At 39.6% G+C, this 22,932-nt stretch overlaps 1 protein-coding gene across 1 annotated transcript; it reads left to right on the top strand.

The window, feature by feature from the left end:
* The first annotated feature begins 1,242 nt into the window (after positions 1–1,242).
* On the top strand, positions 1,243–21,961 carry ATP6V1C1 (ATPase H+ transporting V1 subunit C1). The gene is made up of 13 exons (XM_071554050.1): positions 1,243–1,333; positions 6,101–6,283; positions 7,321–7,388; positions 8,487–8,572; positions 9,288–9,382; positions 13,267–13,358; positions 14,454–14,552; positions 16,622–16,690; positions 18,009–18,101; positions 18,190–18,283; positions 18,807–18,904; positions 20,062–20,188; positions 21,348–21,961. The coding sequence occupies exons 2-13, from the start codon at positions 6,152–6,154 to the stop codon at positions 21,441–21,443; spliced, it is 1,149 nt and encodes a 382-aa protein (XP_071410151.1). The 5' UTR covers positions 1,243–1,333; positions 6,101–6,151; the 3' UTR covers positions 21,444–21,961.
* The last annotated feature ends 971 nt before the right edge of the window (positions 21,962–22,932 follow it).

Below are 22,932 nucleotides of genomic sequence, written 5' to 3'. Positions count from 1 at the left end.
GAAAAATAGGAACAAACGGTTTGGTTCCCTAAATCCAGCAAACCAAAATAGTTCATTTTTTGTGTACAGTTCCTGCTTTCTGCAGATAAGGTTGTGAATTAAGATGACAGGCAGTTTCACACAAAAAGATGAATTGACTTTGCTAGTAATAGAGCAATTTACAACCTGCTCTTTTTTGCTCAGCATTTATAGTATGAGGTAAGACAAATGGGGTTTGGTGCCAAAATAAAACTGCAACAGTTTCTTTCCAAGTCCATGTTTTCCCACTCATCACCTGCATTCAGGTGTGCTCTTGCCCCAAGCCTTCTGTTGCAGACGAATGGCAGTGAAGCATCGCAGCACATGTTCTCATAGCCGTGATGCCTGAACTACCCCTGCATAATCCAACACTGTGTGTTTTCCAAGAGATGACCTTTCCCCCTGTACTGGGCACTGGTGGGGCCACACCTCCAGTGCTGTGTCCAGTTCTGGGCCCCTCAGCTCAGGAAGGACATTGAAGTGCTGTAGCGGGTCCAGAGCAGGGCAGAGAAGCTGCTGAAGGGTCTGGAGCACAAGTTTGCTGAGGAGCAGCTGAGGGAGCTGGTGGTGCTTAGCCTGGAGAAAAGGAGGCCTGGGGGGGACCTTACGGCTCTCTACAACCCAAAAGAAGGCTGTAGGCAGGTGGGATTGGCTTCTTCTCCCGGGTGATAGGACAAGAGGACACAGCCTCCAGCAGTGCCACAAGAGGACATTAGGAGGATTCAGAGAAAGGGCGATGAGACCCTGGAAGGGGCTGCCATCACTGCCTGGAGGTGTTTAGGAAGAGCCTGGACACGGCACTTTGTGCCATGGTGAGCCTGACAGGCTGGTGTTCGGGCACAGGTCTGACTCGATCATCTCAGAGGCTTTTCCAGCCTAATTGACTCTGTGAGTGATCTGAGGAAACACAGGCTTTCAAACCCGACCGCCCTTTTCTCTGCTTTCCGGCCAGGCTCGTACAAAGCCTTTCTGCCAACATGTGCGGCGATGAGCCGTGCGCGGCTTTCACGCGAGTTCCCAAATCCAGCCCGTATTTATTCCTCCAGCAGTGGGTGCCCGGGTTCGGCCCCCAGGTGCGCACAGGGAGGGGCGATGCCTCCGGCGGGGCTCGAACCAGAGGTCCCAGCGCGGGGTGCGCACACGGAGGGACGATGGCTCCGGTGGGGCTCGAACCCGCGGCCACGGAGCAGCAACGTCACAGCCCCGCGCGCCGCTCCTCCTCCGCGCGCTGCGGCGTCGTCAGCTGACTGCGGGTCACGTGACCCGCCGGCGGGTGTGCGGGCGGCGCAGCCGGGCTGGGCATGGGGCAGTGACGGTAACGGCGAGGCCGGGTTGGGGACGGGCATGGGCATGGGCATGGGCATGGGCATGGGCATGGGCATGGGCATGGGGCAGTGACAGTGATGGTAACGGCAACGGCGGGCCGGGCCGGGCCGGGCCGGTGATGGGAATGGGGATGGGGCAGTGAAGGCAATGATGGGGTCGGTGCAGGAGCGGAGCGGGGGAGGGACAGACGGACGGACGGACGGATGGATGGATGGACGGATGGATGGATGGGTATCTGCGCTGCCCCGAGGGGCTGCCGCAGCGCCCCGGGCGGGCCTGGCCGTCCCGCGGCCCCCGGAGGCTGTGCCGGGCCTGGGGCCGCCGCTCCGCCGCCGTGCGGGGCGTTCCCCTCGGGCAGGGCCAAGGGAGACCCGGCCCCGGGAGCGCCGGCGCTGCGGGGCGGTGGGAACTGGCGTCTGATCCCAGAGAGCCGGCTCGGCGGCTCCGTGGGCAGCGAGGGCAGCGCCCGCGGGGGGCCCACGCCGCCTCCCCACGAGCGGGAGCTGCTCGTTGTGAAATCCTGGGATCTGCTTGCCTGACTTCCTCGTTGTGGCCACTCCTGTTTGCGAGACGCGGAGGCCGAGCGTCAGATGGGGTTTCTGGGTTGTGAGAACGTCAGATGGGGCTTCTGGGTTGTGAGAGCTTCAGGAGGGGTTTCTGAGAGCGAGCTTCGAGAAGTGACACTTTGGGGACTTTGTGCTGGATATTGGGCCTGTCAGTAAACACCTTTCCCGTTGAGCTAAAGGGAAACAACTTTCTCTTGTCCTGTTGCTTTTGAAAAATGCAATGCAAAGTGCCTTAGCAGAGATGCTGTTTTGACATCGCTGTGTTTTTCCAGTTAGAGCCCTGAAGCATGTGTGGAGAGGTTTAATTTTAGACTGTAGTACACTGAATAAAAATTTTTTCTTTGGAAATCCATTTTTCCTAATAGCATAAGAATGAAGCACTATAAATTATAGGCAGTAATGCAAAATATGTTTTAAATAATATATCAAGCTTATTTCAGGCATTAGAGTAGTGAAGGTTCAAAGCCAGGTACATTGCAAGCATTTTGGAGATAAGTTGTCCTTTGGCTAGTAGAACATCTTGGGGATGTGTTTATGTTACTCAAGTCTCTTTGTAACTGCGCATGGGAGAACTGTTACACTTCAGAGGTACTTTGTAAATGTGCTTTGAGAAAGTGTCAAGGGGAACTCCGTGGAATGGTGCCCAGTTGTTGATTCTAAAATGAGGAAAGAGCATTCTAATTAATTTCTAGTATTAAGCCCTTATAAATGAGAGCTTACATTCTTTATTAGTAGTGAATGAGATAGCACTGCTGGTCTTGCAAGGGTCAAAGCACTGCTGGCCTTGCAAGGTTGAATTTATTTTTGAGGTCTGAAATATTTTATTGTTCAGTGTTCAAAGAGTTCAGTGACTGAGAATTAGAAATATCAAGGTAGCTATCTCAGTGCTGCATATAAATTCTATAGCCTGTTCCTGGAAGGCCTGAACTTTGGATCAGCATGATCTATAGAGAGATTCATATATACACTTTGTTTCTCATTTTCCTGACTTTAATTGCATAGCAAACTCATTCTGCTGGTGTTGGCCTGAAGATACTTACAGTGGCCTCCTGGAAGCAGATGCACCCATTAAGGGCAGGCTTTACCCACATTCAGCAAACCAGGAGCATTGCTTGTACTCACAGTATTTCAGTGTGGCAGGGTATGGAGCGGACAATGTTTGGGAAAAAAGCACCACCCTGGAAACATCAGCTTGATTAGCTGTACTGGTGCTGAGGTGTTGAATGTTTTTAAGTGGAGAAAGGTACATGGGCAATTCCATTTACGTGTGGGCGTGTCCATTTGTGAATATTTCTTAAGAGTGCATGCCAGAAACAGTTGAAACAGCAAAACCAGTGAATAGTGGCAGTGGAACTGTGCTGTGACTTGTCCTACTCAGTAGCACATGACAAAAATGTGCTGGTCATACAGGTGCATGTTGTGAGCAGCAGGTCACTTATGCATTCTTACTGCTTATTTTAGACTTTATTTATACACTTGGTATTTCCTGCTTTATCCTGTGGTCCTTCCCTTTAAATTTCTTGGCCTTCATTTTACATGGGTCTGGATGTATTTTTTTGTCTGACCAGCAGTTGTTTCTGTTTTTCTAACCATTCTGTAGCACTTCTTCTTTCTTCACTTCTGGTCTGATACTCCCCATAGTTCTGATATGAAGCCCTCTCACGTAAAACAAACACTTAAAACTTTTCTACCAAGCCCTTTTTCCTTGTATGTATTTTATAATACCTCTATTGAGTAGGTACCTTGAATGGGAAATCATCTTTCTTCCCATGGCTATTAAAAGTGGAGCAGAGCTGCAGGAAAACCAACCACACAGACAAAAATGGTGAGGAAGGAAAGAGAAGTCCATTGGCTTAATGATTCCTGGGAGCTACAACTGTTACACCTGTGCAACTTGACTTTGAGCAGGAGAGAAGGACCTTGGTTATTCACTTGAACAATTAATTTTTGCCTCAAATATTAAGGAATCAAAAAATGCTCTAATTCACTGGGGTGTCAGCATAAAAAATTTTTTCTGCAAGTCTGTTAAATGTTTGTAACTTCAGACTTGTTTATGGTAGACTTGAAGTCATCATACGAAGTCTGAACAGTTGGTCTTTGAAAACTTATTTTAAAAGGCTGGAAAACTAGTTATTGAAAGCAAATTTTCTTTGCAATGAGTCTATTAAATTTTATTTTTTTTCATGGGAAAAGACATTTAGATTTTAAATGGTGAGCTGTTTTTCCCAGTCTGTAATGCAGGGAATGAGACTGTATCATTGTAAACATGTAGTTGTTTCCTTAGCTGTTATAATCTCTGGAAACTTTATGCATATTCTTTAGAGGATATTTATGTTTGTGGAAAAGATGAGAATGGAATGTTCCATCTGCCTTACTGAGTAGGATTCTGGATTTCTGTGTTATGGCTCTTCTGTTTTTTGCTTGGATATTTGCACCTTGCTGCTGCCATCACCTAAATTAGTTTGTTTATCCAACATTATTCCAAAGTTTTTTCTAGTCCTAGTCCAGTTAAATCCAAACAATAACAATTTAAAGCTTAAACACTAAGTGTGTGTGTCAGCTGTAATGGTGTCTCCCTGCCCAGGTGAAATTTACTGTAAACTTTGCTGTGCCTTTTATGGGTCCGGAGTTCAGAGGAGTGTAGGAAAACCTCAGTGCACCAAGTTTGGCATGTATTAAGGAAGATAATGGATCAAAGTAGTCTAAATAAGAGGAAATCTTGTTTTGCTTCAAATGATTGATAATTAGCAGATGTTTGTACTGAACAAAGAAGCCCTGTAGCATGGTAATAGCTAAATGTTGTGTGTGTCTGGTCTTGTTAATATTCTGACTTTTCAAATATGTGTACCTGCCCTGACATTGTCTGCATTTGGGATTGTAGCACTGCTGTGCTGCTGCCTGGGGGTGCAGTGTCAGACATTGTGGAGTGGGTGATATCAAGGACCTTGATAACTGGGTGTCATCATCCCCTACTATAAACAAGGCCCCTTAGTTCAAGGGGGTGGCTCCTATGTCAGTGACAGCGTTTGCTTCATGGTAGTAACTTGATGGCTGGTAAACATCCTTCAGTTTTAGGCTTCCTGAGCAGCTGAGCAAAGAATCCGGGAGCAAGCCTTTCTTTAGCTCACCTGGAACTTCAAAACCCCTGATAACTTGTTGACCCTACAATGATTACACAGATGAAGGATCTATATGTGGGTTTTGGGCCAAGTTTTCTACCATATACTAATTCTTACTAATACAACATGTAATTTGCTCTCCTTCAGAAAGATTGAGCACTGTAGTCTGTGCTCATGAAATGTAGGTCAGTCTCTACTCATTCAAAGCTGCTACACAACACACTGCAGATACCAAAATTTGACATTTAGATTCTGTGAAGGTACACTTTGATTTTGTTCTTCACTCCCTTATTAAAAAAAATCCAGTAACTCTCAACCAGCTACCTCTGTTCCGTAGTGACAGAGTAACATGTATGCTCTTAGTTTCTTGAGCTCATCTGCAAAGTAACTCAACATCCTTTGTGTTTAGTACCAACACTCTCTTGACTAATGCCAGTATGTGTAAGATTATTGGTGGTCTGTAATGACAACAGAGATATCAAGGCTAGAAAGTGTCCCTCCTTTTTTCTGAGATTTTTGGCTGCCAGGATAACCTTCATTGCTTGAAAGAATAAGCTGAATTTTATTGCATTTAAATAATTTTAGGCATTTACTTTAAAACACTGTCCTAAACTGAAAAGTAATTGGAAAAGATATGTCAGAGTTGAAATTTGTTTGGTTTTTCCTTACCCCCCGTGATGTGCTCAGACAAAGTTGTTGTACAGTAGCTGGAAAACATCTACAGCTATGAAAATATGATTTGGATCTTGTTTTATTGGATTTATTTTCAGTTGGATTGTTTGCTTTTAATCCTTCTGTGAAATCACAGTTGAAAGACGCTAATGTTGCAAACTCAGCCCACTTTAACTTGCAGCATGGGCAGTTCAAAACGACTTTCCAACTGTGCAAATGGGATTTGGAAGGTAGGAAAAAATGAATTTGAAACCACACATGATACTTTTGGGTAAAATCTCATAGTGTGACTGGAACTGCACTTTAATAGCTTGGAATGAGATGCTTTTCTTCAGGCAAAGCTTTGAATGCTGCACTAATGGCAGATTTTTTTTCTCCCCCTTGCTTCCCTTTCACTAGCATCCTGCCTTTATCTTCAGAAGCTGAAAGCATCAAGATAAAGGCACAAAAATGACGGAGTTTTGGCTGATTTCTGCTCCTGGGGAAAAAACCTGTCAACAAACATGGGAGAAGCTACATGCAGCAACTACAAAACATAACAATCTTTCTACTAATTCAAAGTTCAACATTCCGGACTTGAAGGTATGTAAACCCCTTGTCATGTCCTAGAAGTGTGTTTGTTTTGCATCATCTTTGTTTCTCTAGACTCAAACTGCAGATGAGGAAGACTTGCAGATATTTTAGGGAGTACAACTGACTTCTTTTCATGTTTGGTTTTAGATCTAAAAATAATTGAGAGAACAGTTACCTTTTTTCTGAACTTCTAAGTTAAAAATTGCTTGTTCTATAAGTTTAAAGGCCCAGCAACCTGAGTTCTTTCAGCTAATACAGCAGGTTTTCCAAGGATGGAAGTCTTGATCTGATACTGCTAGGAGTTAGGTGGAGAAGAAAAATGGAAACTTGTGATCTGAGTATTGAGATGATAGTCTTCTTTCTTTTGTTTTGCCTTTTTTTGGTTTCTATTCCTTCTGATTTGTTTGCTCCTTTTATGTCTGAGATGCAGTGAAAAGGCTGAATTTAAAATACAGGAGTTAATTAAACAGCTGCTGCCTTTTCTCTGTCCAGAAGTAACAGTCTTCTATTAGAGTAGTGGTTATCTCTGGCTGAGCATTCCAGTGTGACCTGCCAATGTGTTGTGGAAAATGGGAAGAATACAGTCTGAATTATTCGTGTGAGAAGCAAGAAGGAAGAAAATATGAAAGCAGTTTATCTTGGTTTAATACAGTCATCAGGATATGGAAAAGTTATGAGCCAGTGTGTTTGTTAAGAAAAGATCTGTCCTGACACCTGAATGTTTCTTGAACAAGAATTGTGAGCTCAGTTTATTGGAATGAAAGCTCATCAAATCTTACAAAAATGAAGAGGAAAACAATGCCACTGGTCTTTGTCTACAGAGAGGATGGAGTTCAGGTGGTAGTACTGTAGTGCTTTTTGGAAGTATCTTGAGCAAATGAAACACAGTGTGACTTTGGTAAATCGACACATCTGAAATCTTAGAGTCCAGCATTTTGTGTAGTTCTCCAAAGCTGCTGTTGGGGAGATTTAGCTTTTATTGTTGTTTGGTTTTGTCTTTCTATGTTTATATACAACTGCTAATGCATTTTGATGTTTGCTTCTAGGTTGGCACACTAGATGTTTTGGTTGGTTTGTCAGATGAGCTGGCTAAACTGGACGCATTCGTGGAGAGGTAACAGTTTATTTTGACGAGGATGCAAAATATTAGAATAATGATGTGATGGTTTGCTGAGTCCTAATAATACATAGGTTATTTCCAGCATTTTTTGTTTCATAATGATCCTCTGCAAGCGATCAGCAAGGTAAGATTTCAGAAAGCTGAGATGCTGATTTTCCTACTATCTGTTTTTGAAAAAAGAAAAATAATCAGAACTTCTTGTGGAATAATGGAACATTATGTATTGACAATGGATGCTGTCCCTGCAGTCGTGCTGTGTGCTGCTGGGGCCTGTGGAATTTTTAAGAATTGAGCCTGGCAGCTGCAGAAAGTGATAAAAGAAGTAAAGAAGATAACAAGAAGTAAAAGCTTGTTCTTTTAGCAAGAGTACAATTGAGAAAGAACCATGTTATTTCTTAATACAGAAATGCTTAAATAGCATTAATACTAAAATGTGAGACCTATTCATTTTGAAATAACTACTGTCTCTTTGAAAATGATTTTGAGCAGAAGTTACAAAATTTCCCATAACAAGAACTTGTGGAACCATCTCTTGTTTCAAGGAGAAAAGTCTTAAGCATCTGTTTTTAAATAGAGAAGGAAACTATTTAGTGTGGCACATGTGAGTAATATTATACATGACTTTTCTAGTGAGGTAGGCAGGTCTTGAGTGTCAGATTTCATTGTCAGGGTTGCTTTGTGTTTAGTTTGGATTATTGGTTATTTCTACTTCAGAGTCTATTTCTAGAAAAGGGTTAGGACTTCGAAAGTATGACAGATTTCAAAAAAAGTTTGGAATATAGTGAGATTACACTTGAAATCAACACCACTGTGAGGGAGCTCACCATACCTTGTTGAGAACTGATGAGTAGCAACACCAGAGAGAGTTTTAAATAAAGTTGTGGAATATTTTTGAGAAGTTGGTGTCCTTCAGATACTGAGCTCATCTTGCGCTCTTGGAATGCTTGTATGTAAAGTAATCATCAGCATCATCCTTGTTTGATCCAATCACTTTTGGTCAAATCTCAGGCAATTTAAAATCAGTTTCATGAATAGTATTTCTCAAATGGCATGTTTGGGTTTTTTTACGTGTCTTTATCTTTCATTTTTCAGTGTTGTGAAGAAAGTGGCCCAGTATATGGCTGATGTTCTAGAAGACAGTAAAGATAAAGTTCAGGAGAATCTTCTGGCTAATGGAGGTAAAGTGTTAACCATGATATATGTACATCCCAAAACTCTAGGAGGGAAGGCAGCGATCCTGGACCTTAACTGAGGTTCAATGAAGCCAAGTGAGAGTTCTACACTTGGGTCAGGGCAAGGCTTGGTATCAGCACAGGTGAGGGATGGATGGACCAAGAGCAGCCCTGCCAAGAAGGGCTTGGGGGTGCTGGTGTGCATTTTAGCTTAGTAAAAAGCTGCACTTGTCTCTGAATCAGTACTTTGTTTTCAAAGCCATTTCATAGAATTTAACACAGCTTGCATTGATACAAGGGAGGCTCATATGAGTGGACTAGCATGGTTCTTAGTTAGGGGCTTGGAGTAGTGTCTCTCATAGGAAGCTTTACAAAGCTGTCGCTTCAGGTGAGCTGCATAATCACTGCTACCTTTCTCCTCCAACCTGTTTTTCACACAGAGCAAAACAAAGTCACTTTGTAGTTCTCCAGCCATCATGGACTTGGAAGTAAATATCATTTAGGGTCTACAGAGGTGGAGAAACCAGTATTTTGAAGGCAGAGGTCATGGATAACTTACAACTTGATTGTTGATTTTAAAATTTCTTAAGCAACAGGGTCCACACATGGGAAGGTCCACAAAGACCCTGTTACAGTTCTCTTCTGTTACAGCAGTTCTATGTGGAATGTAATTTATCAGGCTATTTATTATCTATCTTAACAAAGTTCTTTACAATTTTAGTTGACTTGGTCACCTATATAACAAGGTTCCAGTGGGATATGGCCAAATATCCAATCAAGCAATCCTTGAAGAATATTTCGGAAATTATTACAAAGGTAAGGTAATTTGTTTTATGAAACTTTCTTATTTGGACTTGAGATATTTATGCAAAAAACTTGCTACTCAAAGATATTTGTCTATATTAGTCAGATAACAGTAGTAGTGAACCTTATAGCAGTTAGGAACCAAAGACATACCTTAGGAGGGGGATAGGATTTGTAGAGTGCTCCCTGAAGGCCATCATGCTGTCTTTGCTGATTTTTGGTTCCTAAGATCACTGAATTAAATAAATAGCCAGCAAAAGATGTTGCTTACATTTAAATTTTCCTGTACTGTCATGCTGTTTGTATGATGTTCTCAAATCTTGTGGGCTATTAGTGAACCAGGGAACTTTTTTACCTTCTGAAAGCTGTGGCACTCAGATGTGAGGGGAAAAATAAACCTTCAATTTTAGATATAAGAAAAGCTCATTTGAGAGTTGTCATCTTTACCTTGGCAAAGTGTTTCATACTTTGAGGATTTTGTTGGGTTTGTACTTGCTGTTTGTACTTGCTGTGTGCCTACACAGGGTCCTCAGCAGTGACTGATGGTACTAAAACAGTGAGAGGCTTCTCCTTAAGCAACTCTTGCTTCAGTATCTTCCCAGCCTTTTCAGGTTCCTTTGCTTTCCTGGTTTCTGTAATGTGCAGACTGGTTCTTGGAATTGGCTGTGTCACTAACTGGAAATACATTACCCGGAAAAAAGAAGTGGCTTTGAGTACCTGGGGGGATAGACTCTGGTGGTGGATATGTAGGGACTATAACTGGGACTGGGATGGGGGAAAGTGCTGGCAGACTTGTGCTTTGCTATAACTGCAGATTCCCAAAACTATTTGTTAATTTTTTTTTCAGATATTACAAAATCTTAATATATGGTACAAAGCTGACTGAAAATGCAACTAACATTTTAATTTTGTATATTTTCTTTGGGAATACCACTGCATCTTGAATTTTTTCCACAAATTGCACTCAGCTACTATTCCTGGAAAACATCTGCAGTGTGATGTTTTGTTGGAGGAAGACTGACTGTCTCATGGCTCTTAAGATTTGCTCTTAACATATTGAAAATATCTCACAGATATAAAATAATAATCTTAATATCTGACACTACTCTAGTACATACTTCAAAAGAAGAAGGTATCAAAAATTAAGCTTTGAACTGTTTGCAGCTCTTACAGTGCAGAGCTCGTCTTTGTAGCAATTAAATTGGTTGAAAAAGAAACAAAGGACATGAAGGGATATGCCCTTTATTGAAAATTATCAAGGATTCAGTGCATGTTACTCTGTGTCTTGCATTTTGCTAGATAAATCATCTGCTTACAGCAAAGTTGTACTGCAGAACCTGAACTTTAACTGTCTCACATTCTTCATCTACATTAGGGGCTTCATTGAATTATTAGGCAGGATAAAACACAGAGGATTAGCTCAGTTGGTTAAAACGTGGTTGCAATAATGCCAGGGGTCATGGGTTCAATCCCCTATGTGGGCCCACTGTCTTAAGAGTTGGACTCGATGATCCTTGTAGGTCCCTTCCAACTCAGAATAGTCTGTGATTCTGTGAATTAGAATGCAGAGAAATGGGTCTGCTGTAGTTCAGCTTGAGTCATCCTGTTGAGGGTTTCCACTCCTCTTCATGTTTAGCTGTGCATGTATTCTGTAGAGACAGCTTTAGGGACATCTGTGTCATAAATCTGATTTCAAAGACTTTAAAAAATGTTTTCATTTGTGAGCCACAATGTATGACTACGAAGTGGAGAAGAGAAGGAAGGTGACTGAAGCTGCTTTATATTCTTGTAGAAGTGACCCCTGGGAGATCATATCATGGGATTTCAGGCAGTTTTGTCCCAAGGCAAAGACAGTGCTGACACAGTTAAAATCTTCACTTTGGCATGTGATTAAAATGACTATAGAAAAATTGATAGAGCTACATTAATTAAAATCTGTGAAACCTTTTGACATGTTGGTGTTAAGTAATTTGAAAAGCTTGTCACATCATGAGATTCTATTTTTCCTGTATGGTTTTATATCTTCACTCACTATGGCAGCGGATTCTGATGTCTGCCAAAATGAGTAACAGCAATTGCAGTGGGGAGTTTGACAGTTGAGTAAAAATTACAGCAGTATTGAAAACACTAAAAATACAACAAAATCTGCTGAAACTACCCATCAAAACTTTTCAGCTTTTAATGTTCAGAAGTGCTGTGAACTCCAGTGTCAATATTGAATACTTCAATGTATTCAATATATTGTGTGTCATGTGAGAGCTGTCTTAAATCTAGTCATTCTTTGAATTTGAAATTAGTCATAAGACTGTTCTGCAAGGAGACAACTTCAATAGCCTTGGTGCCCTGGTCCAACCTTTTCAGCAACCCAGGCAGCCACTGAAGCACAACAGTTCAGTATAGTTAGAGAAAGACACTCCTGTATTGCCAGCTGTGTAAGTGATTTAAATATCTGGGTTTGCTGTGTAGGAGGCGGCTCACTGTGTCAGATTGATGCTTTCTTTAGCAGTATCATGAGTCTGCCTCCTTTTGCAATGCAGTTACTTTTCGGAGTTATTCACCAAGTCTACTCCAAAAAGGAAGTTTGTATTGTTGCTTCATTTGGTAATTTTACAACATTTTATTTTCAAGAGCTCTACTGTGATACTGAGGTTTGCAGTTCTGCATTCTCTAACGTTCAATAGGAAGCAAAGCTGGTTGTTGTTTACAGTAAACTCTAGCCAGTGCAGCAGTAACAGGTTTTTGTCTAAGCAGTCATCTTTTAAAAGGCTACTGACTTTATAAATGAGAGCAATTAGAGTACTGTCAGTTAGGAAATGGTAAATGGAATGGGTTTGTAAAGGCAGTTTGGTATTGATGTTTTTTTGGGTTTTATCATTAAGTAATGCATAGTTAGACTGTTGTTGAAAGTCTTGATCCTTGGAAAAGGCAGAGAAGGTGTTGTTGGTCTGGGAAAAAATCCAAGTGCACAAAGGTACTGGTTTAATAGTTTCTGATTGTTTTTCCCCCTAATACTGTCTTCTAGCTGTACAAAGAAAAAGTCTTGGTGTTACTTCTTGTGTAAAAAAGGTTTCATGAAGGTATAGGCCTTGTGTGGCACCTGCTGACATGTCCACATGCTTTGCTAAAGGTTATATCAGTAAAAGAATTTAAATAGCCTCAAGTACTCATCCGTTTAAGTCAATATTTTTTATTTTCAGAGTATTTTGTCTAAAGTGCTGCTGTGTCTGTAAAGGTGCAAGCTGTTAACGTGTTGCCAAATGAAACTACCAGAATGATCCGGCTTTTGATGACTTCTTCCTGCTACAGACGAGCCAGCTTAGGTGTTAGCATAAACAGGGTCACTATTTAACTAAGTGACCTTGCTTTTAAAAAGAGATTTATTTTGTGGAAACAAAATCATATCTGGATCTCCAAGGTGAAGTGTTTTATGCGAATAAAATGTTTTGTTAATGGCCTAAGTCCACATAAAGGGAGAGTCCCTTGACTGTGTTTCAGAAACTTGTCCCTGGGAATTTTTGTGTGCTTGTACCTCCATACCATAGTGAGGAGGCAGTGATGCAGGCAGGAGGCAGCATTATTATGCCAGACCAACACTGTACCACAGTCTTGGAGTTACCCAACTGTTACTGGATATATTGACTTTAAAATACTTCCTTGTATAGGGTACACACAGATACGCATGTGGTCGGCTGGTTAAGATGTACTAATTGCCTCATTTGTTTTGTGTTCTCCACTTTTACTGCCAAGTTACTTAGCTGGGAATGAATCATTTTTTTTATAATCATGCGAATTAATCCTGGAGGCTGGATTTGAGAAGGATGTCTTGCAGAAATGGCAAGCCAAACATGAGTTCTCTTCTAATTCTTTAGACCCTATTTCTTTTCTTTTTCTTTAAGGGAGTAAACCAAATTGACAATGATCTAAAAGCAAGAGCCTCGGCATACAATAATCTAAAAGGGAATCTTCAGAATCTGGAAAGAAAGAATGCGTAAGTTACATTGTTTTCTGCTATGTAGCACAGAAGAGTTATGTAAGCATTAAAACTTAATAAAATGTGGAATGATACAGGCTCTAAGCTTAATGTATTTTTGAGGTGTTTATCAATCTTGAATAGCAGTTGTCATAAAAGAACATTTATTACCAACTGACTGCTTGGTATTAGCTTACTTGTGATTGAAAAGCAATTATGAAATCACAAAGCATGTACAAATAGCATAAATTGCTGAGGCTCTTGAGAGAAGTTTACTGTTAGTGGTGTGTAATGTTACTCCTTAGGTGTCTCATGTCTAAACAAGAAAGTCTTTCCTTCACTCCAATTTATGCTTTAAGCATATCAGTATTACTGGGTTTCTTCCCCCAGAATTAACCAGCAGAGGCAGCTGTTGTGTGCATGCAGATAACAAATTAAACAGGGACTGTGTGTTGTCTTGTCACGTACAAGTGAGGATTATCTGAAATAAAGCTGAGGTGCAGTAGTTCTTCTGTGCAAATACAGTTGACTAATTTGCCCCAAACCTGCCATTAGAGTTAATGGCACAAGCCTGCTGGCTGATTCAGAACTATGGGTCATACTAATGATAGTATGTGGCAAACTGTTTTAGGAGTGAGCCATAAGTTCTGTGTTAAGCCATGGGAATTTGTCAGCTGAGCCCCATTAAATGTATGTATGTTTGATTTTTGTGAATATGAGGCAATATGCTGCTCTGATTTTTTTGTTGAGGTTCTGTGTGTAGGTCTATACTAGGTTATTTTTAACTCTGAGACTCCATAGACTAGAATTCCCAGTTAATGGTTTTAATGGTTCTTGTGGTTTTAAGTAACTTTTTAAAAGAAACAATTGGCTGCTTAAGCGTGTGAGGTATTTGGAATATGGAAATGACGCACAGCAGTGGAGCTGCTGATAAAAACTTTCACTGACAGATATAAAATGCATATAAGGACATTTTGTTTGCTATGCTAATAGCAATTGTGTAGGTAAAGTGTATTTTTGAAAATGTTGTATTATCAAGCAGTAGAAACTGTTATCCAGTCAAATTAAATTCTTAAACATGTAATTGTTCTGGCTGTCTTTGTTTCTCTGCAGGGGAAGCTTGCTAACCAGAAGTCTTGCTGATATTGTAAAGAAAGAGGACTTTGTACTTGATTCAGAATATTTGGTCACGTTACTAGTGATTGTACCGAAGTAAGTTATTGTTCATCCTAAGAGCAGAATAAAATAAGGAATCTAAATTAAATAATACATCCCACAACCCTATAATACTGTGAGAACGGACATCTGAATTTGTTTAGGGTTTTTCTGTATGAGCAAACACAACTATTGAGATGCTTAGTAGAGGCAAATAAGCCTGTGCCTGTATTCCTTTGTTCATGAGAACTAATCATAAGGAATGCTGAATGCTCATGAATTTCTTGAAGAAACAAGAGATTAGACTTAAGTCTCTTATCCCGTATTTGCTGTGACTAGTCATGTTGCAGAAGGTATCCTTATGTAAGCAGTAACTGCTGAGTGAAAACATGACTTGTTTTGCATTAGAAGGCTTAATAATTAAATTATCCTGGTTAGGACTATGTTGACTTCTCCATCTAGTGAGCAAAGTGAACTCTTTACTGCTTTGCTCTGCATGTTTTCAGATTGCCAGAACACAGATCCTTTATTTAAGTCTCTACCAGTGGAACTCTGCTTATGTCATGTCAAAGGCTTGCTGGGGGGAACAGGTTGTTTCTGTTTGAAATGTTTAAACAATAGAAACCACATCTTTTCCCCTGGCCAAGGAAAGTGATGATACAGATGCCCTCAAAACTCTTGTAAAATGAGAAAATGGCTCTAGACTGTCTTTCTGGAACTGGGAACAAAAAGTGCTTCTAACTTCTAAGGAGCCCTCTGGCTTTCTTGACCACATGAAGCATTAGAGTCTGTGTCTCGGTTTGAGGCGAAAAAACCAAAATGTTTTACCCACAAGCAGGGGAGGGGCCTCCTCCACAATAATCACACCACTCTTTATCAAATTTAAGAAAAGGAATTTTAATACAAGAAGGATAACTGCTATATATATATATATATGTAAACAGACTAGTACAACCCACTTCCCCAACACCACAAGAGAGGAAAAAAAAACAAACCAAAAGAAACAAAACAACAACAAAACCCAGCAGGTTTTTTTCTCCGGGAGAAAAGGTTATACTTAAGTGTCCTTGTCACAACCCGGCTGGCTGCAGAGTGAGTTTCAGTCCCTCTCCAGCGAAACAGACGAGCAGTGGGCTTTCAGATGGACTCAGTCTCTTCCCCCTGTGTTCCCCGTCCAAGAAGCAGAAAAGGTACGAGCAACCAGCAGCAAATCCAAGGCAGGTAGCAACAGCAGCGCGGCACGAAAAGTAGTCCGAGGTGGGCAGCGGCAAGACAGCCAGGAAAAAAAACCCCAGCAGTAACCAGCAGAGCAGCCTGCCTCCTTCGAGCCCCCACTCCCCCGTTCCGCCGAGCCAAGACTCCCGAGAAATCCAAAAAAAAAAGAAACCAAAAGAGACAAACCTGCCCCCACCCCAGCCATCAACAGTTAACTACTTCTTTTGTTAACCGCTGGCCTGGGCAGTTAAGTGGCAGGGGAGAGAATTTACATAATAATCCCAAACTACAACAGTCTGTCACATGTAACAACTCTGGTGAAGGAAAAACAGTTTTGCAGTGGCTATAACAGAAAGCAGGTGTTTACTAAATCTGAGCTGTTATTTTTCTTTGACTTGTTTTTGGTGTTGAAAGGATGGAATTTCTTCACCACTAACTGCAGAAAGGCAGGCCTTCCAAAATTCTCAGTCCTTCAGGCAAGTGCAGGACCATGGGGAGCCTGTTTGTAATTGTGGAAAAAGTAGTCCTATAAGTAACTCAGAAGAGCAGAGTTGCATAAGGAGTTTCTGATCAAACTTGATAGTTAAGTCCATTTGGTCCTCTGAAGTTTGTACTTAATGATGACTGATTTAATTTCATACTTCTTTGATTTCAAAAATTTTACACTTTAAATTTACATGAAGACTGAAAATGTGTTGGTTTTGCTATCATTATAGTTTATTTATCAGTAATTATAAAAACAGCAAGAGGAGTACTGTCTCTAATGTCCTGAGTATTTCTGATAACCTACTCCTGAATTGGAAGATGTGATGATTAAATGTTTTCAGCCCTTTTAAAAATCACTTGATCCGTTGATCTCAGATTTCTTACTACAGTGTTAAAAGTGTAACCATAACCTGTGTATTCTCCAGGGTAAATTACAATGACTGGGTTAAGCAGTATGAAACACTAGCAGAGATGGTTGTACCACGTTCCAGCAAGTAAGTTGTTAAATGCTAAGTCTCATATTTGTGTGTGCTGTGTTTTAGTATTATTTATCTAGAGGAACTTTGAGTTTTAAAGATTTGTCAAAAACTTGTCAAAATGTCTTTATCAGGCCTGATCTTGTTGTAGTTGAGGAAAAATTCAAATGAGCTCTAACTCCAGGGTTAACAGAGTTATCAAACTTAATTCATATGGGAAGATTAAGAGAATTGAAAAGCTAATCTGTTTCTGGTCAGGCATATTCAGCTTCTAACTGGGGCATGATGGGGATTAGCAATAAATACAGGCCACTGGCCTGGATGCTTTATGTCTGTATTCAGAGGACTTGCAACAAGTTATATATAGTCTTTGAAAGCTGCTAAAGAATGAAGAACTGGAAGTGCAAGTGGTTTCCTTGTATGCAAAGAAAGATAATGTGTCTCTTTAGAGCCTTTGTACCAAACTGGTACTTCGTGTATGTGATGGGCAAGACTAAGGGAGGATTTGGTAATACTGTTAAATCACTTCAGCAATCTTGTAACCACATTGAAAATAAAGTCAGTGTGTAGCACAAAGCATTGATGTGGTTAATTTTAACTGGCAGACTGAGGTTTTGTTCAGGCAGATCTGATATTGCCAGCTCTGTGGCAGTTACAAAATCTGAGTTCACTCTGGATAACTTCGCATTTGAGTTGCATCAATTTAAGCCTAGTGGGAGATCTGCTAATGATTTTTATTTAATTACTTAAGAAAAGTCTACTTGTTAAACTATTGGATAAGGCTTGTTTTAAAAACAGTATGACACTGAGGAACAGTCTAAATCTCTTCAAGCTTTTTTCATAAGCTGAAGCCTCAAAATCAGCTGTATTATTTTGAACTATAGAATAGCAAATCTACAGCCTAAGAGACACTTTCTTTTGCTAACCTTATATATTTTTTAATTTGTGTACTTTTCTATTTTAAATCCATTTAATTTTTCTTTAAAATACATATTTCTAATAAATCTCTAGTCCAGACTTTTCAGTACTAAACCAGCTTCAGTTCTTTTTTTTGTGAAATAATTTTTAATATGAACAAATGCCTTATGAAGTGTTTCTGAGTGATGAAGTCTCTGAATGTGATCTACAAACTGCCATCCTTTATGCAGGACTAAGTAAGAGCAGTCAATTACTTTCTGTATAAGGTGTTTATTTTGGGAACTAAATCCCATAAGATTGTCTACATTTATGTTCTTGCCTTGTAGCAATAAAGTACAACTTACACTACTGTATGTCAGATCTGTGCTGACCTGAACTTTCTTAATTCTGACACTTGGTTTGGTGTTTTATTGTGTAGTGTACTCTTTGAGGACCAAGACAGTTACCTTTGTAACGTCACCTTGTTCAGGAAGGCAGTGGACGACTTCAAGCACAAAGCCAGAGAATATAAGTAAGGCTTATTTTGTGGGCATTCTCTCTCTTGTATTTTGAAGGATCTCTAGATAGCTACTTTTGATTTTATTCACTTGCAAACACAGATTTATGGTCCGTGACTTCCAGTATAATGAGGAAGAGATGAAAGCTGATAAAGAAGAAATGAACAGACTGTCAACCGACAAGAAGAAACAGTTTGTAAGTCTTTATAAACTAGTCATTATAGAAATGTGAGACATCTAAGACTTGTTATTGCTACATAAAAATTTCATGAACTTGTGATTCTGAGAAAGCATTGCAAGGATGACGTGGTGTAGCCAGCCTGCTACCCAGCTAATCTGCTGTGGGATAATTGAGTTCCCTGCAGCACAAGTGCTCCTCACTGCGTTGAACCAAGGGCTGGCATTGCAGCTGATAATGCATGAAGTTTGAAAGTGGACAAGTATTTGAATGACATAATCAGATATTACGAAAATAATCTTTAATATAGTTAGCTCATGACAGCTGAGACGGTGAACTGAAGAGATAATGAGAAGTCTCATTAAATTTCTCTCAGTATCAAAACACCCTTGAGCCTTTATGTCCATAGTGTACTCTGCCCTTAACTTGTCTTTATTATTATGGTACAGATACTGAGTAGTTGCTCAAACATGGGTAATGGGCTGAATATTTTTCTGGTGTTTGAATAACCTAATTATTTTTTTCCTCTTCCCTTTCACAGGGCCCTCTGGTTCGGTGGCTGAAAGTTAATTTCAGTGAAGCTTTCATTGCATGGATCCATGTGAAAGCATTAAGAGTTTTTGTTGAATCTGTTTTAAGGTAATGAAGCAGATTTGAACAGTGCTTTTCTTCCTAGACTTTGTAAGACTTTACTTCTAGCTTGGGTTTAGCAAACTGAGGTGTGTGAATGCTGCTCTTCTGGGAAGGAGGAAGCAAGAAGCAGGGCAGTAAGAACAGCTGATAGCAATACCCTTGTTGTCACTTGTGGAATATTTGAGGTAGATAATAGTATATCTTGTGCCACAGATAGTCTTTCCACTAGTGCTTTAGGAGTTACAGGTACTCTGTAAGTGACAGGAAGGCATATTTGCTGATATCTAGCTTACTTTATGAGCTGCTTGTAACAAGAGCTAACTGGAATAGTTCAGAATAAAAAGTAAGTGGGCTTTGAGTAACATAGTTTGACATCATGAAATATGTGATTTTTCTTGAAAACATGCTTTTCTAAGAATTTTGTAGTCTAAACTTTCCAGTATTAAACCACTCAATATTCTAACTATAATTTTTCTCTGCCTTTTTATTTCACACCTATCCATAAGTGTAGTTACTAGTTAAGAACAGCTGTAGGTGTTCTGCAGAAGGAAGGACTTTTTTTTTAAAGAGTTGAAAAGATTCCTGCCTTAGTCAGGAAAGGGAAAGGTATTTTTAGCCTCTTCCATAAGTTGTTATAAAGGAGACAACCCGAGGAGAAAAAGAAAACAAATCATATTAGCTTTCATTCTAGTCCACTAGATAGCTGCTATAGGCTTATTTTGAAGATAAAACTTGAGTAAGGAAGAAAGCTGAACTCGATTGGAATGTTGGCAAATGTGTCCACCCCCCTAGAGAGGAGGATTGAGTAGAGACTGGATTCTCCACCAAGTGTATAAGCAAAGTCTTGCGAGTAAACTAATTGGAGTGTTCAAAACTTGGTCTGAGAGTTCAGGTAAACTTTGAGAATTGAACTAAGTACTGAGGGATTTTAAATTATTTGAAAGGCATTTAGACTTCTGTTCTATTATTTTCAACTTGAAGAAGGAATTTCTTTGTTGATGCCTTATAAATTGTAGAAACAGAATGATTTTGCAAAACTGGAAATGAGCAGAATTTCTTCTTCGACAGTAGAATCCTTTCTCAAAATAAAATCAAATTCTACTTCAAAATATAAAAGAAGGTGTATTTCAGTATTTTCATACTTTTCTACTTGACCTTCTCAGGTATGGTTTGCCAGTTAACTTCCAGGCAATGCTGCTTCAGCCTAATAAGAAAACAATGAAGAAACTGAGGGAGGTTTTGTATGACTTATACAAACACCTTGACAGCAGTGCAGCAGCTATCATTGATGTAAGTATTTTTGTAACTGCTGCTCCCCTTCAATATTAGGTTTAGTCTGTTTAAACAAAACAAAAATGTCTTGGCTGTATTAAAAAGTTGCACCTCTCCATATTCTCCATTATTCTCTCAGAGAACAGAGAATTATGTCTCCTTATCAAAAAAATGCTGTTTCTATTTTAAGTTTTTTTCAAGGCAGATGGTATTTAAAATTTCAACCACTGCATTTGGTGAACTGTCTGGTTTAAGAGTCTCCTGTAATTTCTTCTTACTGCATTCTTTCCTGCTATCAATGGAAAGGTATCCTGCAGGCTGCAAACGTACTCACATCTTCAAGGAATTCAAATCAAGTCAACTCTGATCTCAAACTAGGCTTGAGGAACTTGAATATGCTTTGGATCTGTTTTGAGCCCAGAGGAATATATAAATTGTCCATAGTCTGCGGTAACAGTGGCCTTAGTACCAAAACAACTTCTTTTTTGGTTGCGTTACTGTCTTTGTTTTTAAGTTAACACAGTTGTCTTGCTCTGCTGAAGGAGACCAAGGTGATGTCAAAATGCAGTCAGCCTTTCTTTAGATAAGGTCTCATTTTCATGTTTAAAACTGGTTTGCTGGGAGGCTTATTCTACTAATTTGTTTTGTCTTGAAAAACAGTGAGTTTCATAGTTAAGGATTAAATAAATACATATACCACACCATGAGTTTAGCTGGACTATAAAAGATTAAAAGTAATCTTTCTTAACGTAATATTGAATGTCATGTTTTCCCAGAGTGTTTCCAGGCCTTTCTGAGGAACAAGACAATTCAGGTGAAAATTAAAGGTGCTGAGCTTTATGTAACTTCCTGGATTGTTCAGCATCCTATGGCATTCTTATCAGAAAAAACTGACAGTGTTTAGACGTAGTAAAGTGTGTATTTCCTATAGCAACGGATGTGAATTATTGACATAGAACTACTTAGATTTTGAAAAAGCACTTGTGTTTAATTCTGAAAAATACTCATTTGTCAAAGTTCTACCTTTATCTGTTCTTAAACAGTTGCTTTACTGTGGAAATTTAAGCTTGAAGTCTTGCCTGGCCTATTTGCTTCAAAAACGTACAGATATTTCATCTGCTTCTGAATAGGAGTCTGAATTGTAGGAGTATAACTGGTTTCAAAACTTTATTTACAGGCAACTATGGATATTCCAGGTTTAAACCTCAGTCAACAGGAGTACTACCCATATGTGTACTACAAGATCGACTGTAACTTGCTGGAATTCAAGTAAAAGTTCCCTAACATGACAATCTTCTCAGTGTCGGTGTAAACAAACAGAAGTGAGGTTAAAGTACAGTATACTTTTAACACTATACTAATCATATGCTTGCTTCTTATGTTAGGTGAATTTAACACACTGTGGTCCATCTCTAGACATTTTCTTTTTAAAGAGCAGTGTAGGTAATCAGCTTTTAATCGACTATGTCTGTAAATGTATATTGAGAGAATTGAAGTATTTATAAACAGAGTGATTTATTTAAGGAAAAGCTTATCCCTCTTTCATATGGTGGTCTGTGTTAATTCCATTTACCATTGTTTATTAAAAAAACCTTGTTTACAGAAGAATAGTGTAAATGCTCATGGTCATTTTGTTCATTTGATTTAGTATGTACAACTGTGTTAATGTTGTTGAACTGTGATGTAAAGTAGGTAAAACTGGTATGAAATTGTGCTTTTTGAATGGTTTAAAATTACAATTGATGCACTGTAAACACAGGAAAAAATAAACATACCTGTGCAAATGTGTCACTTTGTTGTACCACATATAACTGCATGTATATGTGTCTAAACTGAAGCAATGTATTAACCAGTGTTGCATCCTGCATTCACTGATACAGAAATACAATTGGCTTTAGCACAGATACTTTTAAGAGATGCAGGAATTTATTTTACTTTGTGTAGAATTGCTCAGGAGTGGTTTTTGGCCACCAAATCTATGTATGAATGTTTGTCATGTTTATATCTTTGTGACTAAAGAAAAGATGAGACAATTCCTGAGAAGAAGCTGGGTTGCTGACAAGCTAGGCTGAACTGGGATTTTTGATAATTCTTTGTTCTTTTCAATCAGTTGAAGCTTGAGAGTACTTCATGGCTTTGAATGCTGGACTATTTAATGAGTCCTTTTTCTTCAATATCTATTCTGCCACACAGGGAAATACGACAGCCTCCTTTAAATGTGTATAGAGAGGAGTTGTTTATTTCAGTAGCAGCTATTACAAGTATTCTACCTGTTTGAGTCGCTAAACATGCAGTAAAAACTGCAGTAATGTTTGAAACTGGTTTGAATCAAGAGTGAGATGGGAGGACCACTGTTTTGTCAAAATCAGTACTTGAAGTACTGTAACCTCTGTATTTAGTCCCTAACTGAAAATACCAGTACTATGGCTCTAAGCAGTATAGAACTTTCAGCTGTGGAATCCAAAGTCATAACCCAGAAGCACTTTTGAGGAATTTGCTAACTTTGATAAGCCAACATTGAGATCTCTGATTATTAAAAGAGAAGTCTAGCTTTTGAGTGCAAGAGTTGCATCTAGCTACTAACAATGAAGTGAGGTTTGACATCTATAAAATATTTGCTGGGTAAGTTCATATTTGATTTTCTTACAATTTTTACGGATAAAGGGGGAAAGAGTGAGATCAAGTGTTTAGTTGTGCTCACACTCCCATGCTCTCTCTCATTTCCTTACAGAAGATAAGAGCTGCTTACTGTGTTGTCCAGG

Source organism: Pithys albifrons, chromosome 4 (genome assembly GCF_047495875.1).
Source record: "Pithys albifrons albifrons isolate INPA30051 chromosome 4, PitAlb_v1, whole genome shotgun sequence".
Lineage (NCBI taxonomy): Eukaryota > Metazoa > Chordata > Aves > Passeriformes > Thamnophilidae > Pithys > Pithys albifrons.
The sequence above is the reverse complement of the archived record's forward strand: the minus strand, read 5'-3'. Positions and strand labels throughout refer to the sequence as shown.

Bases quoted from the DNA above. Each gene is read 5' to 3' on its own strand.
- ATP6V1C1 (XM_071554050.1), top strand. From the start codon at position 6,152: ATGACGGAGTTTTGGCTGATTTCTGCTCCTGGGGAAAAAACCTGTCAA. The intron at 6,284-7,320 runs GTATGTAAACCC...GTTTGCTTCTAG, and splicing joins TCAACATTCCGGACTTGAAG to GTTGGCACACTAGATGTTTT. The intron at 8,573-9,287 runs GTAAAGTGTTAA...TTACAATTTTAG, and splicing joins GAATCTTCTGGCTAATGGAG to TTGACTTGGTCACCTATATA.